The 19,365-nt window shown below is 36.3% G+C and overlaps 4 protein-coding genes across 4 annotated transcripts in view; all 4 read right to left on the bottom strand.

Annotated features, from left to right (window-relative positions):
• LOC113732607 (uncharacterized) overlaps window positions 1–4,664 on the bottom strand; it is a 19,832-nt gene extending 15,168 nt beyond the window's left edge. The window contains exon 1 of the mRNA XM_072056451.1: window positions 2,984–4,664. The gene's annotated coding sequence lies outside the window, so the exon portion shown is untranslated. The remainder of the gene's footprint in view (window positions 1–2,983) is intronic.
• LOC113739961 (uncharacterized) overlaps window positions 1–12,040 on the bottom strand; it is a 12,494-nt gene extending 454 nt beyond the window's left edge. The window contains exons 1-3 of the mRNA XM_072056458.1: window positions 10,360–12,040; window positions 4,671–5,872; window positions 341–396 (exon numbers count right to left, since the gene is read on the bottom strand). Coding sequence (XP_071912559.1) covers window positions 353–396; window positions 4,671–5,859 — 1,233 coding nt within the window. The 5' untranslated portion in view covers window positions 5,860–5,872; window positions 10,360–12,040 and the 3' untranslated portion in view covers window positions 341–352. The remainder of the gene's footprint in view (window positions 1–340; window positions 397–4,670; window positions 5,873–10,359) is intronic.
• LOC140010111 (uncharacterized) lies at window positions 6,866–19,359 on the bottom strand. Its single transcript, XM_072056457.1, has 4 exons — window positions 17,679–19,359; window positions 12,047–13,248; window positions 7,717–7,772; window positions 6,866–7,088 (listed from the first exon to the last, which is right to left on the bottom strand). The coding sequence occupies exons 2-3, from the start codon at window positions 13,233–13,235 to the stop codon at window positions 7,729–7,731; spliced, it is 1,233 nt and encodes a 410-aa protein (XP_071912558.1). The 5' UTR covers window positions 13,236–13,248; window positions 17,679–19,359; the 3' UTR covers window positions 6,866–7,088; window positions 7,717–7,728.
• The window catches only part of LOC140010110 (uncharacterized), a 12,437-nt gene continuing 7,313 nt past the window's right edge, over window positions 14,242–19,365 (bottom strand). Inside the window, exons 3-4 of the mRNA XM_072056456.1 lie at window positions 15,036–15,091; window positions 14,242–14,464 (exon numbers count right to left, since the gene is read on the bottom strand). Of these exons, the coding sequence (XP_071912557.1) occupies window positions 15,048–15,091 (44 nt within the window). The 3' untranslated portion in view covers window positions 14,242–14,464; window positions 15,036–15,047. The remainder of the gene's footprint in view (window positions 14,465–15,035; window positions 15,092–19,365) is intronic.

Here is a 19,365-nt window from a genome sequence, read left to right as displayed (position 1 = left end):
CTAGCACTTGATTGATTATTATTGACTCGTCGAGGGATTCACCCAACGACTTTACGTCTAGCACTTGATTTATTATTATTGACTCGTCGAGGGATTCACCCAACGACTTTACGTCTAGCACTTGATTGATTATTATTGACTCGTCGAGGGATTCACCCAACGACTTTACGTCTAGCACTTGATTCACAAAAAAAATGTTTTACGCAAGTCACCACTCGAAAGGCTAGTGTGATAAAGTACACATTGCTCACTTCGATGGGTCAAAACCACTTCATAGTTATAATATAGCAAGTTAATAAAGCGCTTAACCACATAACATAAAACAAGCAGGGACACTCACCAAGAGTGAAGTTCAGATGTCAAGTTGGGAATCGAATTCCGCTTCCTCGCAATATCCTAGAATATCAAATATTGAAATTATAAGCTTTTATTCAGTCTTTAGACTCGAACACATTGAGGTTTATCTAATATATTGCTAGTTTACTTTCCCATAGTAATTTCAAAAATCTACTTAGATTGAAACTTGACACAAATAGTAGAAATGTTTCTTATAATTTTCCTTGAGGTACTTTTCCTTATAAAAAGGGTAACTAGTATAAATTTTCTGGAAATAAGTCGACAAACCTCTTAATATCAATGTTAGAAAGTTACTTTGAACATTTCTTTAAAGCTATGGTTCCTGCAAAAATTATTACTAAAACTATTTTACCCTAAAATAAGGTTTCTTGCCGAGCAAGTTTCCCATGCTTTTCCCCAGAATTATTACAACTCGTATTTTGGAACTTTTCCTATAGTTAACTATAGCTTAAGGAAAGAAAATGAATTAAAATAAGACTTAGAATTTTCAAAAGCTATATAACTTATTTACTAATCGAGGCTAGTTTGAGCTAAAGGAAATTATCGAGTTGGAAAGTTTTATAATATAATACTAGCTGGAAAAATATTTCTGATTAATTTGATCACAGCTACTCGAGTTCGCAAGGTCGATACAACTTCCACAGCTCCGATTCCGTTTCGAAATTATAATATGGATCAAAATATGACAAAAATCACATAGCAAATTACTAGGGCTTCGTCAATCATTAGCCCTAGATTTCAACAAGTGCATTTCTGAATAAAATAAAATGATCAACCAAGGCTTCATCAATCATTAGCACTTGGTTTCAGCAAGCCCATCATAAGCAACTAAAAATAAAATAAAAGTAAAGCCTCCAAGACATTCCAGCAATTAACTTTCGTCACCCTGTAGTACTTAGAAAATCATTCAAATGGCCAAGAGCTTCATCAATCATTAGCTCTTGATAGCAACCAATCACTTTCAAACCAAAATTTCAACTAGAAACAAGGAGTAAAGTCACGGCTAATTTAACGCTTAAATAACTCGAGAAATTCAGATTACCACCATAGCATTTTACTAGGCTCAATGCCATTCACATACCAGAAAATTTTAGCATGTAAGCTTCACTTGAAATTCAGAAATTCAAATCACAGATAGGCCCAACATTCGATTCAAGTCAAAATTCATTTTCCTGAAGAAACAGGACATTAAGTCAAGACAGCCTACTTTGAGGAGTCACGTACAGCCGTACACATGGAGGAAAAATATAAAATTTCTACAGAACCAAGGCCCATGTTTCTAGTTTCAAATGCCACTGACGGCACCTTAAACGGATTTTTCTACACCAAGATATAAGCATTTTACTGAAATTGGTCAGGGACATCCAAAAATCTGAAATGTCATTTTTCACATGTGAAAAACTCCTTTTTCTCTTTTTGCACCAAAATGTTTTTATTCAAACCATCCATACATTTCTTATATAATTCCAAAACAACATATTCCAGGCATTTCCATCCCTCATGATTTGAAGGAAATTTTCGAAACTAAGTTGAGCTTCCAACTCAACCTTCGGCCATCACAAAGGAAATTCCAGCATTTGTATACTAACCTCTTTAATTCAATCCTTCAATATATTAAATATTTCCTCGCCAAACCACTTAAATTTTGCATCTCTTATGTAGCTCAAGACCATCATAGTCCAAGGAAACAATAAAATAAATGTTCAGAAACCATTTAAACTTTCTAAAGGCAAACTGAAATTTCTGGTTCAACCTTGCTTGCGGCTTCAAAGATTTCCAGCAAACAATTCAACTTTAGTTCAAATTTCCTTGGTTTAAACATGGTGTTAGTTACTCAATTCAACATTTTAAACACCTAGTTAGTTACTAAAATTTTCCACTTTCAAAATTGAGTTCAAACTATCATTATTAACATCAAAATTTCCAGAAATTTTCCTGCTTGGGCTCGGGTGATCATGCCTTGAAGCAGAATGTACTCTTAACCTTTATTTCTCTGATTTAAAACTTACTAATCAACTACATGCAGGGCCTAATTAACTTGTTATTAGTCATCTAATCATGGTTATAAGTTTAAACAACAACACTAAACCAAATCAGGTTGCAAAGCTTTAAGCTAAGCTCTCGGCCAAACCAGAAATTCTTCCAGCATTTGTTTAGTCACAAACCATTTTTTTTCTATGGTTAATTCCTGTATTTTGCACTTAATTTCACATGCACAACTGCTGAATTTAACTAGCTATCATATCCAGACCAGAAATCAGTTTGATAGCAACCAAATTGAACCAAGTTAAGCTGTAATAATTAAGCTAGGCTCTCGGCAGAATTTTCTTACCCCAAACTAACCCAGAAATTTATCTCTGCTTTAACACTTCATTCGAATGCCCAATTCATCATACATGGTCTTAATCTTCCAGTTCTTACTCAGCTAAAGACATTTGGGTGTTCAGATTATCACACAAAACAAAATTGGAGCTGCAATAACACCTCAAGTCTCGGTAGCAACAATTTCTCAAAACAGAAATTTTCCTAAGGTTTTGATTTCAGCATCCGATTGTATAATCTAAACATGTAATCTCTGATATAGCTTGATCAACTAATAATCAACCTATTTTAGACCAGAAATTACCTCAGCTAGCAACCAATCTTTCACACGAAATTCCAGAAATTTCCTTCCTAGCTCTCGGCCAAGTGCAGATGGTGATTCTGGTTTGGAGTTGCGGCTGAAAAGGGTTGTGGATGAAGGTAGAATTGGTGAAGCTTCCGGCAGATTCCCTTCCCTGGCTTTGCTCCAACTCACGGCTGAATCCAAGAAGTTTCCGGCAGCTCTCTCCCTCTCTCGGTGCTCTCGGTCAAGGCAGGGAAGAAATGAGGTTTTGTTGTGAATCAAGAATGAAAGAGTAGAGTGGTATTTGGAGTGAAGTTGATTTCGACTTTGGTTTGTGCAGAGAAAGAGTCGGCTGAAATGGTTGTGAGATGTAGTGTGAATTTGATCAAGTGGTTTTGTGGTGCCGCGGTTTACGAAAGGTTGCGTATCGAATTGGTTAAAATGCAATTGGTCGAAGTTGCGGTGATGGGAATTTGTCATAAGGGTCGTTTGGTTTCGCATGGAATTGTAAGGTCTTTTGGTCTTTTCACTTGGTTTCCTAATCTCAACTTAATTTCTCAAATTTATCCTCAAGGGTGATTTGAACGCCTAATAACCCCTCCCAATATACTTAACCATTTTTATCGAATAAATATCGATTAAACTTAAATATTAAGGTTCCTAACATTATATAGCGATTAACTTAATTATCCGCATCTCCAATTGTTTATTCTCAAGAATTAAAGTTATCCTACACAAAATTTATCGAATTTTCATGCCTTAAGTATGTTTAGTATAGGAATATCATATTTATCTAAAATTCATTGATTTTTATCTTAACGCGGAAATTCCTATAAACATTTAACATTATTAACGATTAAAACTAGCTATCGGAAATCAAAGAATTTATTTTAAAGTAATAGAATTAATCCAACTCAAGAAATATTAATTTAGTATAGCAAAACCGAATAATTCAATATTGGCACAATTATATTATTTATTACATAGAAATTATCTTTACCCTTTTATTTCAAAACAATTAATTACAATACTAGAATTCAAAAAAATTAATTATTAGATCAATGAAATAGTTTACCATTGAAATATGAAGTTAATGTAACAAAACTAAGAAGTTTAGTAGTTTAGCACAATTCTTTTATTTTGCACATAACGTTTATTTCTACGTACTTACTTAAAAACAATTGGACTTAGTGCTAAAATTTATTAAAGAATTAAAATGCAAATAAAATATGCACTGATATTTATATGTCTATTTTCAGGGTTCTCACATCCTCCCCTCCTTAAAATGAATTTTGTCCTCAAAATTCTTACTTTCTTGAGAAACAAATCGGAATACTTTTTCTGCATTTCTTCTTCTAACTCCCAAGTTGCTTCTTCGGAAATCCAAAGTTCCAATACTTTTGTTCTGCAATCAAGCTTAGCATGGTGATGAGCTAGAAAATTCTTTCATATAATAACATCATAACCTCGTATGTCCAATTTGATTAGATCCACTAGTATTTTATGCCCTTCAATCCAGAATTCACAGTTATTATAAGTTAAGCTACTGATTAAAATCTTATTACCCATTGATGTTTTAACTTCAAGGTCAAGGGTAATCTAACAGGTTTGACGTTAACTCCGGATGGAAAAGTTTGGTTCACAAATGAATGAGTTGCGCTATGATCAATTAACACTCTAGCTAATTGATGAGAAATGGGAAGAGTACCTTCCACGGCTTCCGAAGAATCAGGTACAGGTTGGTCATTTATAGCGTAAACCCTGGTAGGAACTTTCGGCCTATTCTCTCTAATGTTGGCTGGTTCATCATTCAGGGTATTATCCTCTTGTATTTTCGGGCAACCGGCAATTTGGTGCTCGCTGCTTCCACACTTCAAGCACTTTCCTGCTTTCCTCCAGCAACCGGCCTCGGTATGTCCAGGTTTCTTGCAATACCCACAAGTTCCCAGGAAAGTTATCGCACGACTTCCTTGTGGAGCGTTCCTAGGTTGACCTCTTCCATTTGGTCCCCCGTTAGTTCCATTATTTCTTCCTCCGGCACCTCTGGCACCAGTTCCTCGACCCACTTTGGCCAGTGGAGCATTTGTATAAGTCGGCTCCCGACTGCTGCTAGGTGCAAATCTTTTCTTGGCCTGGTAAGTTTTTACTTGAGTTCTAGCAACTTCAACCCTTTGAGCTCTTTCTACAGCATCAGCAAATGTGTCTATCCGAACAGCAGCTAATCCCTCCTGAATTTCCACGTTTAGTCCCTGCACAAACCTCCGGACACGCCTTTGTTCCGTGGCTATCAGTTCAGGAGCAAATCGGGACAATTTTGTGAACTGGACTTCATATTCGGCGACACTCATCGCCCCTTGTTTACATTTTATGAAGTCGTCCTCTCTCTTTTCTTGAATGAGAGGTGGAAGAAATTTGGCGTTGAACTCCCTTGTGAAGTTCGCCCAGGTCCTGGGAATATGATTCCTGTCCCAATTGACCCTAATTAGGTTCCACCAGGAACGAGCAGCTCCTTCAAACTGGAATGCTGCAAAAGTCACTTGCCTCTCTTCCGTATAATTTAGAGCGGCAAAAATATCAGAGATCCTTTCCCACCAACCTTCGGCTACCTCAGGTTCTGGGCCTCCGTAGAACTTAGGAGGTCCAAACTTCAGGAATCTCTCTAATGCCCGATCCTCGTAATCGATTGGGCCTCCTTGCTGATGCACCGCTCCATGGGCTTGATGCTCAGTCATGCGCTCTAACACATCAGTTATTCTATTGATTGCGGTGGCCACTGGATCTCCGGCCACGTTTCCCTGACCATGGCCTGGGTTGGCCTCAGGTTCCCTATCACTACCACCCTCGGGGTGTTGCCTAGTTGGTCTCCCACGTCCTCTATTTCTAACTTGTAGATCCATAGCCTAGTTATGCCTATTGATAAAAATAAAGTGATCAAGCGAAGATGTTGCTATTTATTTACTTGTTATTATTAAGTGAAGTCAACATGAATACCAAGAGAAAGAAAATTTAAAACACTTAAAGCATATATTCACATACCAAAGTTCATACAACTTTAAAAGCCAAACAATTCACGGTACATTTAATATTTTCACACATAACTCATATTTCGATCTTTATAAACATGAAGGAAAGCAAGTCAATAATACACCGATTATTATAACCACATAACTAATAGCTCAACCCTTAGTTTAGATTCAACTTAACCTTCATTAGTTTAGTCTTTGACAATCCCACTAGGCCCCACTCATTCTTCCGATTTCGCTTCCATAAATTCCTCTTAAATACGTAATTGGCACTAATCTTCAAGATCACACCATTGGCTCTTTACCTTTAACTTTCAAAAGTTAGACTTGATTCCTTCAATCCTACTTTTCCAAACTTAGTCATGATTTCTAGTCACATCATAATGCGATATACTGAATTCTTTTCAATTGCAAATACACCATTTAATGAAATATCTGGTATTCGGGTACAAGAATCTGACTATAGGATAATTCACACCTCAGGCTGGCCAGTCCCAAGAGTAACTTACCTATATTTGAGATTCCTACCCAACATACATGTCTAATATCCCAACTATAAACTTTTGTTCCACACTTAACGAGTCAATCCCCACAGTCCGAGAGTCCTCTCCCGGCACGAGCTCGATAAGAGCTCTGATACCACCTGTGGCGACCCCACTTTCCCCTAAGGCGAACCAAAGGGTTGGCGGGCCGTCTGCCCAGCTCTCGCCAGGACTCATGCAAGCATTCTAACCTAAAACCTTGGAGTAATAAACTACTCTGTTACAAAACAAATTTTCCCGAATAAGATCATCCTTACATCCAACTTAACTTCAGAGATAGCAGAGATAAATTAGCCAGTCGAGGCTCTTAAACATCCCACGTGCTACGTACCAAAATATAAAGTCGTACCAATCCGGGTAGATAAATACATAAATCTCTATTACAAATTTACAGGCCAAGTAATCGAATTAGGGTTTACCCATTTTCCCGTTTCAAGTGGCAACCCAAAAGAAAAGTGCATTATCTCAATAACACATTACAGCCCACAGAATAAGTTATAGCATTCAAATACAATCCAAAAGGAAAACTTAAGTAAGCATCCAGCTTTCAGTTTCCAGAACCTGTTAAGGAAAACAATAAACGTGGGGTGAGCTAAAGCTCAGTGGTGCCCCAAAAACATGCAATCAATTAAAACAATTAACACGTATTGATTCGATTGAAGTAAACAAATAGGAAGGCGATAATACCCAAGTGTACCTTAGACTGGTCGAGGGATTCACCCAACGACGTTACGTCCTGAACTTACATTATTATTATAGACTCGTCGAGGGATTCACCCAACGACTTTACGTCTAGCACTTGATTGATTATTATTGACTCGTCGAGGGATTCACCCAACGACTTTACGTCTAGCACTTGATTTATTATTATTGACTCGTCGAGGGATTCACCCAACGACTTTACGTCTAGCACTTGATTGATTATTATTGACTCGTCGAGGGATTCACCCAACGACTTTACGTCTAGCACTTGATTTATTATTATTGACTCGTCGAGGGATTCACCCAACGACTTTACGTCTAGCACTTGATTCACAAAAAAAATGTTTTACGCAAGTCACCACTCGAAAGGCTAGTGTGATAAAGTACACATTGCTCACTTCGATGGGTCAAAACCACTTCATAGTTATAATATAGCAAGTTAATAAAGCGCTTAACCACATAACATAAAACAAGCAGGGACACTCACCAAGAGTGAAGTTCAGATGTCAAGTTGGGAATCGAATTCCGCTTCCTCGCAATATCCTAGAATATCAAATATTGAAATTATAAGCTTTTATTCAGTCTTTAGACTCGAACACATTGAGGTTTATCTAATATATTGCTAGTTTACTTTCCCATAGTAATTTCAAAAATCTACTTAGATTGAAACTTGACACAAATAGTAGAAATGTTTCTTATAATTTTCCTTGAGGTACTTTTCCTTATAAAAAGGGTAACTAGTATAAATTTTCTGGAAATAAGTCGACAAACCTCTTAATATCAATGTTAGAAAGTTACTTTGAACATTTCTTTAAAGCTATGGTTCCTGCAAAAATTATTACTAAAACTATTTTACCCTAAAATAAGGTTTCTTGCCGAGCAAGTTTCCCATGCTTTTCCCCAGAATTATTACAACTCGTATTTTGGAACTTTTCCTATAGTTAACTATAGCTTAAGGAAAGAAAATGAATTAAAATAAGACTTAGAATTTTCAAAAGCTATATAACTTATTTACTAATCGAGGCTAGTTTGAGCTAAAGGAAATTATCGAGTTGGAAAGTTTTATAATATAATACTAGCTGGAAAAATATTTCTGATTAATTTGATCACAGCTACTCGAGTTCGCAAGGTCGATACAACTTCCACAGCTCCGATTCCGTTTCGAAATTATAATATGGATCAAAATATGACAAAAATCACATAGCAAATTACTAGGGCTTCGTCAATCATTAGCCCTAGATTTCAACAAGTGCATTTCTGAATAAAATAAAATGATCAACCAAGGCTTCATCAATCATTAGCACTTGGTTTCAGCAAGCCCATCATAAGCAACTAAAAATAAAATAAAAGTAAAGCCTCCAAGACATTCCAGCAATTAACTTTCGTCACCCTGTAGTACTTAGAAAATCATTCAAATGGCCAAGAGCTTCATCAATCATTAGCTCTTGATAGCAACCAATCACTTTCAAACCAAAATTTCAACTAGAAACAAGGAGTAAAGTCACGGCTAATTTAACGCTTAAATAACTCGAGAAATTCAGATTACCACCATAGCATTTTACTAGGCTCAATGCCATTCACATACCAGAAAATTTTAGCATGTAAGCTTCACTTGAAATTCAGAAATTCAAATCACAGATAGGCCCAACATTCGATTCAAGTCAAAATTCATTTTCCTGAAGAAACAGGACATTAAGTCAAGACAGCCTACTTTGAGGAGTCACGTACAGCCGTACACATGGAGGAAAAATATAAAATTTCTACAGAACCAAGGCCCATGTTTCTAGTTTCAAATGCCACTGACGGCACCTTAAACGGATTTTTCTACACCAAGATATAAGCATTTTACTGAAATTGGTCAGGGACATCCAAAAATCTGAAATGTCATTTTTCACATGTGAAAAACTCCTTTTTCTCTTTTTGCACCAAAATGTTTTTATTCAAACCATCCATACATTTCTTATATAATTCCAAAACAACATATTCCAGGCATTTCCATCCCTCATGATTTGAAGGAAATTTTCGAAACTAAGTTGAGCTTCCAACTCAACCTTCGGCCATCACAAAGGAAATTCCAGCATTTGTATACTAACCTCTTTAATTCAATCCTTCAATATATTAAATATTTCCTCGCCAAACCACTTAAATTTTGCATCTCTTATGTAGCTCAAGACCATCATAGTCCAAGGAAACAATAAAATAAATGTTCAGAAACCATTTAAACTTTCTAAAGGCAAACTGAAATTTCTGGTTCAACCTTGCTTGCGGCTTCAAAGATTTCCAGCAAACAATTCAACTTTAGTTCAAATTTCCTTGGTTTAAACATGGTGTTAGTTACTCAATTCAACATTTTAAACACCTAGTTAGTTACTAAAATTTTCCACTTTCAAAATTGAGTTCAAACTATCATTATTAACATCAAAATTTCCAGAAATTTTCCTGCTTGGGCTCGGGTGATCATGCCTTGAAGCAGAATGTACTCTTAACCTTTATTTCTCTGATTTAAAACTTACTAATCAACTACATGCAGGGCCTAATTAACTTGTTATTAGTCATCTAATCATGGTTATAAGTTTAAACAACAACACTAAACCAAATCAGGTTGCAAAGCTTTAAGCTAAGCTCTCGGCCAAACCAGAAATTCTTCCAGCATTTGTTTAGTCACAAACCATTTTTTTTCTATGGTTAATTCCTGTATTTTGCACTTAATTTCACATGCACAACTGCTGAATTTAACTAGCTATCATATCCAGACCAGAAATCAGTTTGATAGCAACCAAATTGAACCAAGTTAAGCTGTAATAATTAAGCTAGGCTCTCGGCAGAATTTTCTTACCCCAAACTAACCCAGAAATTTATCTCTGCTTTAACACTTCATTCGAATGCCCAATTCATCATACATGGTCTTAATCTTCCAGTTCTTACTCAGCTAAAGACATTTGGGTGTTCAGATTATCACACAAAACAAAATTGGAGCTGCAATAACACCTCAAGTCTCGGTAGCAACAATTTCTCAAAACAGAAATTTTCCTAAGGTTTTGATTTCAGCATCCGATTGTATAATCTAAACATGTAATCTCTGATATAGCTTGATCAACTAATAATCAACCTATTTTAGACCAGAAATTACCTCAGCTAGCAACCAATCTTTCACACGAAATTCCAGAAATTTCCTTCCTAGCTCTCGGCCAAGTGCAGATGGTGATTCTGGTTTGGAGTTGCGGCTGAAAAGGGTTGTGGATGAAGGTAGAATTGGTGAAGCTTCCGGCAGATTCCCTTCCCTGGCTTTGCTCCAACTCACGGCTGAATCCAAGAAGTTTCCGGCAGCTCTCTCCCTCTCTCGGTGCTCTCGGTCAAGGCAGGGAAGAAATGAGGTTTTGTTGTGAATCAAGAATGAAAGAGTAGAGTGGTATTTGGAGTGAAGTTGATTTCGACTTTGGTTTGTGCAGAGAAAGAGTCGGCTGAAATGGTTGTGAGATGTAGTGTGAATTTGATCAAGTGGTTTTGTGGTGCCGCGGTTTACGAAAGGTTGCGTATCGAATTGGTTAAAATGCAATTGGTCGAAGTTGCGGTGATGGGAATTTGTCATAAGGGTCGTTTGGTTTCGCATGGAATTGTAAGGTCTTTTGGTCTTTTCACTTGGTTTCCTAATCTCAACTTAATTTCTCAAATTTATCCTCAAGGGTGATTTGAACGCCTAATAACCCCTCCCAATATACTTAACCATTTTTATCGAATAAATATCGATTAAACTTAAATATTAAGGTTCCTAACATTATATAGCGATTAACTTAATTATCCGCATCTCCAATTGTTTATTCTCAAGAATTAAAGTTATCCTACACAAAATTTATCGAATTTTCATGCCTTAAGTATGTTTAGTATAGGAATATCATATTTATCTAAAATTCATTGATTTTTATCTTAACGCGGAAATTCCTATAAACATTTAACATTATTAACGATTAAAACTAGCTATCGGAAATCAAAGAATTTATTTTAAAGTAATAGAATTAATCCAACTCAAGAAATATTAATTTAGTATAGCAAAACCGAATAATTCAATATTGGCACAATTATATTATTTATTACATAGAAATTATCTTTACCCTTTTATTTCAAAACAATTAATTACAATACTAGAATTCAAAAAAATTAATTATTAGATCAATGAAATAGTTTACCATTGAAATATGAAGTTAATGTAACAAAACTAAGAAGTTTAGTAGTTTAGCACAATTCTTTTATTTTGCACATAACGTTTATTTCTACGTACTTACTTAAAAACAATTGGACTTAGTGCTAAAATTTATTAAAGAATTAAAATGCAAATAAAATATGCACTGATATTTATATGTCTATTTTCAGGGTTCTCACATCCTCCCCTCCTTAAAATGAATTTTGTCCTCAAAATTCTTACTTTCTTGAGAAACAAATCGGAATACTTTTTCTGCATTTCTTCTTCTAACTCCCAAGTTGCTTCTTCGGAAATCCAAAGTTCCAATACTTTTGTTCTGCAATCAAGCTTAGCATGGTGATGAGCTAGAAAATTCTTTCATATAATAACATCATAACCTCGTATGTCCAATTTGATTAGATCCACTAGTATTTTATGCCCTTCAATCCAGAATTCACAGTTATTATAAGTTAAGCTACTGATTAAAATCTTATTACCCATTGATGTTTTAACTTCAAGGTCAAGGGTAATCTAACAGGTTTGACGTTAACTCCGGATGGAAAAGTTTGGTTCACAAATGAATGAGTTGCGCTATGATCAATTAACACTCTAGCTAATTGATGAGAAATGGGAAGAGTACCTTCCACGGCTTCCGAAGAATCAGGTACAGGTTGGTCATTTATAGCGTAAACCCTGGTAGGAACTTTCGGCCTATTCTCTCTAATGTTGGCTGGTTCATCATTCAGGGTATTATCCTCTTGTATTTTCGGGCAACCGGCAATTTGGTGCTCGCTGCTTCCACACTTCAAGCACTTTCCTGCTTTCCTCCAGCAACCGGCCTCGGTATGTCCAGGTTTCTTGCAATACCCACAAGTTCCCAGGAAAGTTATCGCACGACTTCCTTGTGGAGCGTTCCTAGGTTGACCTCTTCCATTTGGTCCCCCGTTAGTTCCATTATTTCTTCCTCCGGCACCTCTGGCACCAGTTCCTCGACCCACTTTGGCCAGTGGAGCATTTGTATAAGTCGGCTCCCGACTGCTGCTAGGTGCAAATCTTTTCTTGGCCTGGTAAGTTTTTACTTGAGTTCTAGCAACTTCAACCCTTTGAGCTCTTTCTACAGCATCAGCAAATGTGTCTATCCGAACAGCAGCTAATCCCTCCTGAATTTCCACGTTTAGTCCCTGCACAAACCTCCGGACACGCCTTTGTTCCGTGGCTATCAGTTCAGGAGCAAATCGGGACAATTTTGTGAACTGGACTTCATATTCGGCGACACTCATCGCCCCTTGTTTACATTTTATGAAGTCGTCCTCTCTCTTTTCTTGAATGAGAGGTGGAAGAAATTTGGCGTTGAACTCCCTTGTGAAGTTCGCCCAGGTCCTGGGAATATGATTCCTGTCCCAATTGACCCTAATTAGGTTCCACCAGGAACGAGCAGCTCCTTCAAACTGGAATGCTGCAAAAGTCACTTGCCTCTCTTCCGTATAATTTAGAGCGGCAAAAATATCAGAGATCCTTTCCCACCAACCTTCGGCTACCTCAGGTTCTGGGCCTCCGTAGAACTTAGGAGGTCCAAACTTCAGGAATCTCTCTAATGCCCGATCCTCGTAATCGATTGGGCCTCCTTGCTGATGCACCGCTCCATGGGCTTGATGCTCAGTCATGCGCTCTAACACATCAGTTATTCTATTGATTGCGGTGGCCACTGGATCTCCGGCCACGTTTCCCTGACCATGGCCTGGGTTGGCCTCAGGTTCCCTATCACTACCACCCTCGGGGTGTTGCCTAGTTGGTCTCCCACGTCCTCTATTTCTAACTTGTAGATCCATAGCCTAGTTATGCCTATTGATAAAAATAAAGTGATCAAGCGAAGATGTTGCTATTTATTTACTTGTTATTATTAAGTGAAGTCAACATGAATACCAAGAGAAAGAAAATTTAAAACACTTAAAGCATATATTCACATACCAAAGTTCATACAACTTTAAAAGCCAAACAATTCACGGTACATTTAATATTTTCACACATAACTCATATTTCGATCTTTATAAACATGAAGGAAAGCAAGTCAATAATACACCGATTATTATAACCACATAACTAATAGCTCAACCCTTAGTTTAGATTCAACTTAACCTTCATTAGTTTAGTCTTTGACAATCCCACTAGGCCCCACTCATTCTTCCGATTTCGCTTCCATAAATTCCTCTTAAATACGTAATTGGCACTAATCTTCAAGATCACACCATTGGCTCTTTACCTTTAACTTTCAAAAGTTAGACTTGATTCCTTCAATCCTACTTTTCCAAACTTAGTCATGATTTCTAGTCACATCATAATGCGATATACTGAATTCTTTTCAATTGCAAATACACCATTTAATGAAATATCTGGTATTCGGGTACAAGAATCTGACTATAGGATAATTCACACCTCAGGCTGGCCAGTCCCAAGAGTAACTTACCTATATTTGAGATTCCTACCCAACATACATGTCTAATATCCCAACTATAAACTTTTGTTCCACACTTAACGAGTCAATCCCCACAGTCCGAGAGTCCTCTCCCGGCACGAGCTCGATAAGAGCTCTGATACCACCTGTGGCGACCCCACTTTCCCCTAAGGCGAACCAAAGGGTTGGCGGGCCGTCTGCCCAGCTCTCGCCAGGACTCATGCAAGCATTCTAACCTAAAACCTTGGAGTAATAAACTACTCTGTTACAAAACAAATTTTCCCGAATAAGATCATCCTTACATCCAACTTAACTTCAGAGATAGCAGAGATAAATTAGCCAGTCGAGGCTCTTAAACATCCCACGTGCTACGTACCAAAATATAAAGTCGTACCAATCCGGGTAGATAAATACATAAATCTCTATTACAAATTTACAGGCCAAGTAATCGAATTAGGGTTTACCCATTTTCCCGTTTCAAGTGGCAACCCAAAAGAAAAGTGCATTATCTCAATAACACATTACAGCCCACAGAATAAGTTATAGCATTCAAATACAATCCAAAAGGAAAACTTAAGTAAGCATCCAGCTTTCAGTTTCCAGAACCTGTTAAGGAAAACAATAAACGTGGGGTGAGCTAAAGCTCAGTGGTGCCCCAAAAACATGCAATCAATTAAAACAATTAACACGTATTGATTCGATTGAAGTAAACAAATAGGAAGGCGATAATACCCAAGTGTACCTTAGACTGGTCGAGGGATTCACCCAACGACGTTACGTCCTGAACTTACATTATTATTATAGACTCGTCGAGGGATTCACCCAACGACTTTACGTCTAGCACTTGATTGATTATTATTGACTCGTCGAGGGATTCACCCAACGACTTTACGTCTAGCACTTGATTTATTATTATTGACTCGTCGAGGGATTCACCCAACGACTTTACGTCTAGCACTTGATTGATTATTATTGACTCGTCGAGGGATTCACCCAACGACTTTACGTCTAGCACTTGATTCACAAAAAAAATGTTTTACGCAAGTCACCACTCGAAAGGCTAGTGTGATAAAGTACACATTGCTCACTTCGATGGGTCAAAACCACTTCATAGTTATAATATAGCAAGTTAATAAAGCGCTTAACCACATAACATAAAACAAGCAGGGACACTCACCAAGAGTGAAGTTCAGATGTCAAGTTGGGAATCGAATTCCGCTTCCTCGCAATATCCTAGAATATCAAATATTGAAATTATAAGCTTTTATTCAGTCTTTAGACTCGAACACATTGAGGTTTATCTAATATATTGCTAGTTTACTTTCCCATAGTAATTTCAAAAATCTACTTAGATTGAAACTTGACACAAATAGTAGAAATGTTTCTTATAATTTTCCTTGAGGTACTTTTCCTTATAAAAAGGGTAACTAGTATAAATTTTCTGGAAATAAGTCGACAAACCTCTTAATATCAATGTTAGAAAGTTACTTTGAACATTTCTTTAAAGCTATGGTTCCTGCAAAAATTATTACTAAAACTATTTTACCCTAAAATAAGGTTTCTTGCCGAGCAAGTTTCCCATGCTTTTCCCCAGAATTATTACAACTCGTATTTTGGAACTTTTCCTATAGTTAACTATAGCTTAAGGAAAGAAAATGAATTAAAATAAGACTTAGAATTTTCAAAAGCTATATAACTTATTTACTAATCGAGGCTAGTTTGAGCTAAAGGAAATTATCGAGTTGGAAAGTTTTATAATATAATACTAGCTGGAAAAATATTTCTGATTAATTTGATCACAGCTACTCGAGTTCGCAAGGTCGATACAACTTCCACAGCTCCGATTCCGTTTCGAAATTATAATATGGATCAAAATATGACAAAAATCACATAGCAAATTACTAGGGCTTCGTCAATCATTAGCCCTAGATTTCAACAAGTGCATTTCTGAATAAAATAAAATGATCAACCAAGGCTTCATCAATCATTAGCACTTGGTTTCAGCAAGCCCATCATAAGCAACTAAAAATAAAATAAAAGTAAAGCCTCCAAGACATTCCAGCAATTAACTTTCGTCACCCTGTAGTACTTAGAAAATCATTCAAATGGCCAAGAGCTTCATCAATCATTAGCTCTTGATAGCAACCAATCACTTTCAAACCAAAATTTCAACTAGAAACAAGGAGTAAAGTCACGGCTAATTTAACGCTTAAATAACTCGAGAAATTCAGATTACCACCATAGCATTTTACTAGGCTCAATGCCATTCACATACCAGAAAATTTTAGCATGTAAGCTTCACTTGAAATTCAGAAATTCAAATCACAGATAGGCCCAACATTCGATTCAAGTCAAAATTCATTTTCCTGAAGAAACAGGACATTAAGTCAAGACAGCCTACTTTGAGGAGTCACGTACAGCCGTACACATGGAGGAAAAATATAAAATTTCTACAGAACCAAGGCCCATGTTTCTAGTTTCAAATGCCACTGACGGCACCTTAAACGGATTTTTCTACACCAAGATATAAGCATTTTACTGAAATTGGTCAGGGACATCCAAAAATCTGAAATGTCATTTTTCACATGTGAAAAACTCCTTTTTCTCTTTTTGCACCAAAATGTTTTTATTCAAACCATCCATACATTTCTTATATAATTCCAAAACAACATATTCCAGGCATTTCCATCCCTCATGATTTGAAGGAAATTTTCGAAACTAAGTTGAGCTTCCAACTCAACCTTCGGCCATCACAAAGGAAATTCCAGCATTTGTATACTAACCTCTTTAATTCAATCCTTCAATATATTAAATATTTCCTCGCCAAACCACTTAAATTTTGCATCTCTTATGTAGCTCAAGACCATCATAGTCCAAGGAAACAATAAAATAAATGTTCAGAAACCATTTAAACTTTCTAAAGGCAAACTGAAATTTCTGGTTCAACCTTGCTTGCGGCTTCAAAGATTTCCAGCAAACAATTCAACTTTAGTTCAAATTTCCTTGGTTTAAACATGGTGTTAGTTACTCAATTCAACATTTTAAACACCTAGTTAGTTACTAAAATTTTCCACTTTCAAAATTGAGTTCAAACTATCATTATTAACATCAAAATTTCCAGAAATTTTCCTGCTTGGGCTCGGGTGATCATGCCTTGAAGCAGAATGTACTCTTAACCTTTATTTCTCTGATTTAAAACTTACTAATCAACTACATGCAGGGCCTAATTAACTTGTTATTAGTCATCTAATCATGGTTATAAGTTTAAACAACAACACTAAACCAAATCAGGTTGCAAAGCTTTAAGCTAAGCTCTCGGCCAAACCAGAAATTCTTCCAGCATTTGTTTAGTCACAAACCATTTTTTTTCTATGGTTAATTCCTGTATTTTGCACTTAATTTCACATGCACAACTGCTGAATTTAACTAGCTATCATATCCAGACCAGAAATCAGTTTGATAGCAACCAAATTGAACCAAGTTAAGCTGTAATAATTAAGCTAGGCTCTCGGCAGAATTTTCTTACCCCAAACTAACCCAGAAATTTATCTCTGCTTTAACACTTCATTCGAATGCCCAATTCATCATACATGGTCTTAATCTTCCAGTTCTTACTCAGCTAAAGACATTTGGGTGTTCAGATTATCACACAAAACAAAATTGGAGCTGCAATAACACCTCAAGTCTCGGTAGCAACAATTTCTCAAAACAGAAATTTTCCTAAGGTTTTGATTTCAGCATCCGATTGTATAATCTAAACATGTAATCTCTGATATAGCTTGATCAACTAATAATCAACCTATTTTAGACCAGAAATTACCTCAGCTAGCAACCAATCTTTCACACGAAATTCCAGAAATTTCCTTCCTAGCTCTCGGCCAAGTGCAGATGGTGATTCTGGTTTGGAGTTGCGGCTGAAAAGGGTTGTGGATGAAGGTAGAATTGGTGAAGCTTCCGGCAGATTCCCTTCCCTGGCTTTGCTCCAACTCACGGCTGAATCCAAGAAGTTTCCGGCAGCTCTCTCCCTCTCTCGGTGCTCTCGGTCAAGGCAGGGAAGAAATGAGGTTTTGTTGTGAATCAAGAATGAAAGAGTAGAGTGGTATTTGGAGTGAAGTTGATTTCGACTTTGGTTTGTGCAGAGAAAGAGTCGGCTGAAATGGTTGTGAGATGTAGTGTGAATTTGATCAAGTGGTTTTGTGGTGCCGCGGTTTACGAAAGGTTGCGTATCGAATTGGTTAAAATGCAATTGGTCGAAGTTGCGGTGATGGGAATTTGTCATAAGGGTCGTTTGGTTTCGCATGGAATTGTAAGGTCTTTTGGTCTTTTCACTTGGTTTCCTAATCTCAACTTAATTTCTCAAATTTATCCTCAAGGGTGATTTGAACGCCTAATAACCCCTCCCAATATACTTAACCATTTTTATCGAATAAATATCGATTAAACTTAAATATTAAGGTTCCTAACATTATATAGCGATTAACTTAATTATCCGCATCTCCAATTGTTTATTCTCAAGAATTAAAGTTATCCTACACAAAATTTATCGAATTTTCATGCCTTAAGTATGTTTAGTATAGGAATATCATATTTATCTAAAATTCATTGATTTTTATCTTAACGCGGAAATTCCTATAAACATTTAACATTATTAACGATTAAAACTAGCTATCGGAAATCAAAGAATTTATTTTAAAGTAATAGAATTAATCCAACTCAAGAAATATTAATTTAGTATAGCAAAACCGAATAATTCAATATTGGCACAATTATATTATTTATTACATAGAAATTATCTTTACCCTTTTATTTCAAAACAATTAATTACAATACTAGAATTCAAAAAAATTAATTATTAGATCAATGAAATAGTTTACCATTGAAATATGAAGTTAATGTAACAAAACTAAGAAGTTTAGTAGTTTAGCACAATTCTTTTATTTTGCACATAACGTTTATTTCTACGTACTTACTTAAAAACAATTGGACTTAGTGCTAAAATTTATTAAAGAATTAAAATGCAAATAAAATATGCACTGATATTTATATGTCTATTTTCAGGGTTCTCACATCCTCCCCTCCTTAAAATGAATTTTGTCCTCAAAATTCTTACTTTCTTGAGAAACAAATCGGAATACTTTTTCTGCATTTCTTCTTCTAACTCCCAAGTTGCTTCTTCGGAAATCCAAAGTTCCAATACTTTTGTTCTGCAATCAAGCTTAGCATGGTGATGAGCTAGAAAATTCTTTCATATAATAACATCATAACCTCGTATGTCCAATTTGATTAGATCCACTAGTATTTTATGCCCTTCAATCCAGAATTCACAGTTATTATAAGTTAAGCTACTGATTAAAATCTTATTACCCATTGATGTTTTAACTTCAAGGTCAAGGGTAATCTAACAGGTTTGACGTTAACTCCGGATGGAAAAGTTTGGTTCACAAATGAATGAGTTGCGCTATGATCAATTAACACTCTAGCTAATTGATGAGAAATGGGAAGAGTAC

This window comes from Coffea arabica, chromosome 7c, assembly GCF_036785885.1.
Source record: "Coffea arabica cultivar ET-39 chromosome 7c, Coffea Arabica ET-39 HiFi, whole genome shotgun sequence".
In the NCBI taxonomy this organism is placed as follows: domain Eukaryota; kingdom Viridiplantae; phylum Streptophyta; class Magnoliopsida; order Gentianales; family Rubiaceae; genus Coffea; species Coffea arabica.
Note: the sequence above shows the minus strand (reverse complement) of the source record. Positions and strands in the feature narration are given on the sequence as shown.

What these genes read in the sequence shown, in the direction of transcription:
- LOC140010111 (XM_072056457.1), bottom strand. Translation starts at nt 13,235, where the DNA reads ATGGATCTACAAGTTAGAAATAGAGGACGTGGGAGACCAACTAGGCAA. An exon ending in TTCTTCGGAAGCCGTGGAAG is followed by an intron (nt 7,773 to 12,046) that starts GTACTCTTCCCA and finishes TTGATATTCTAG; the next exon opens with GATATTGCGAGGAAGCGGAA.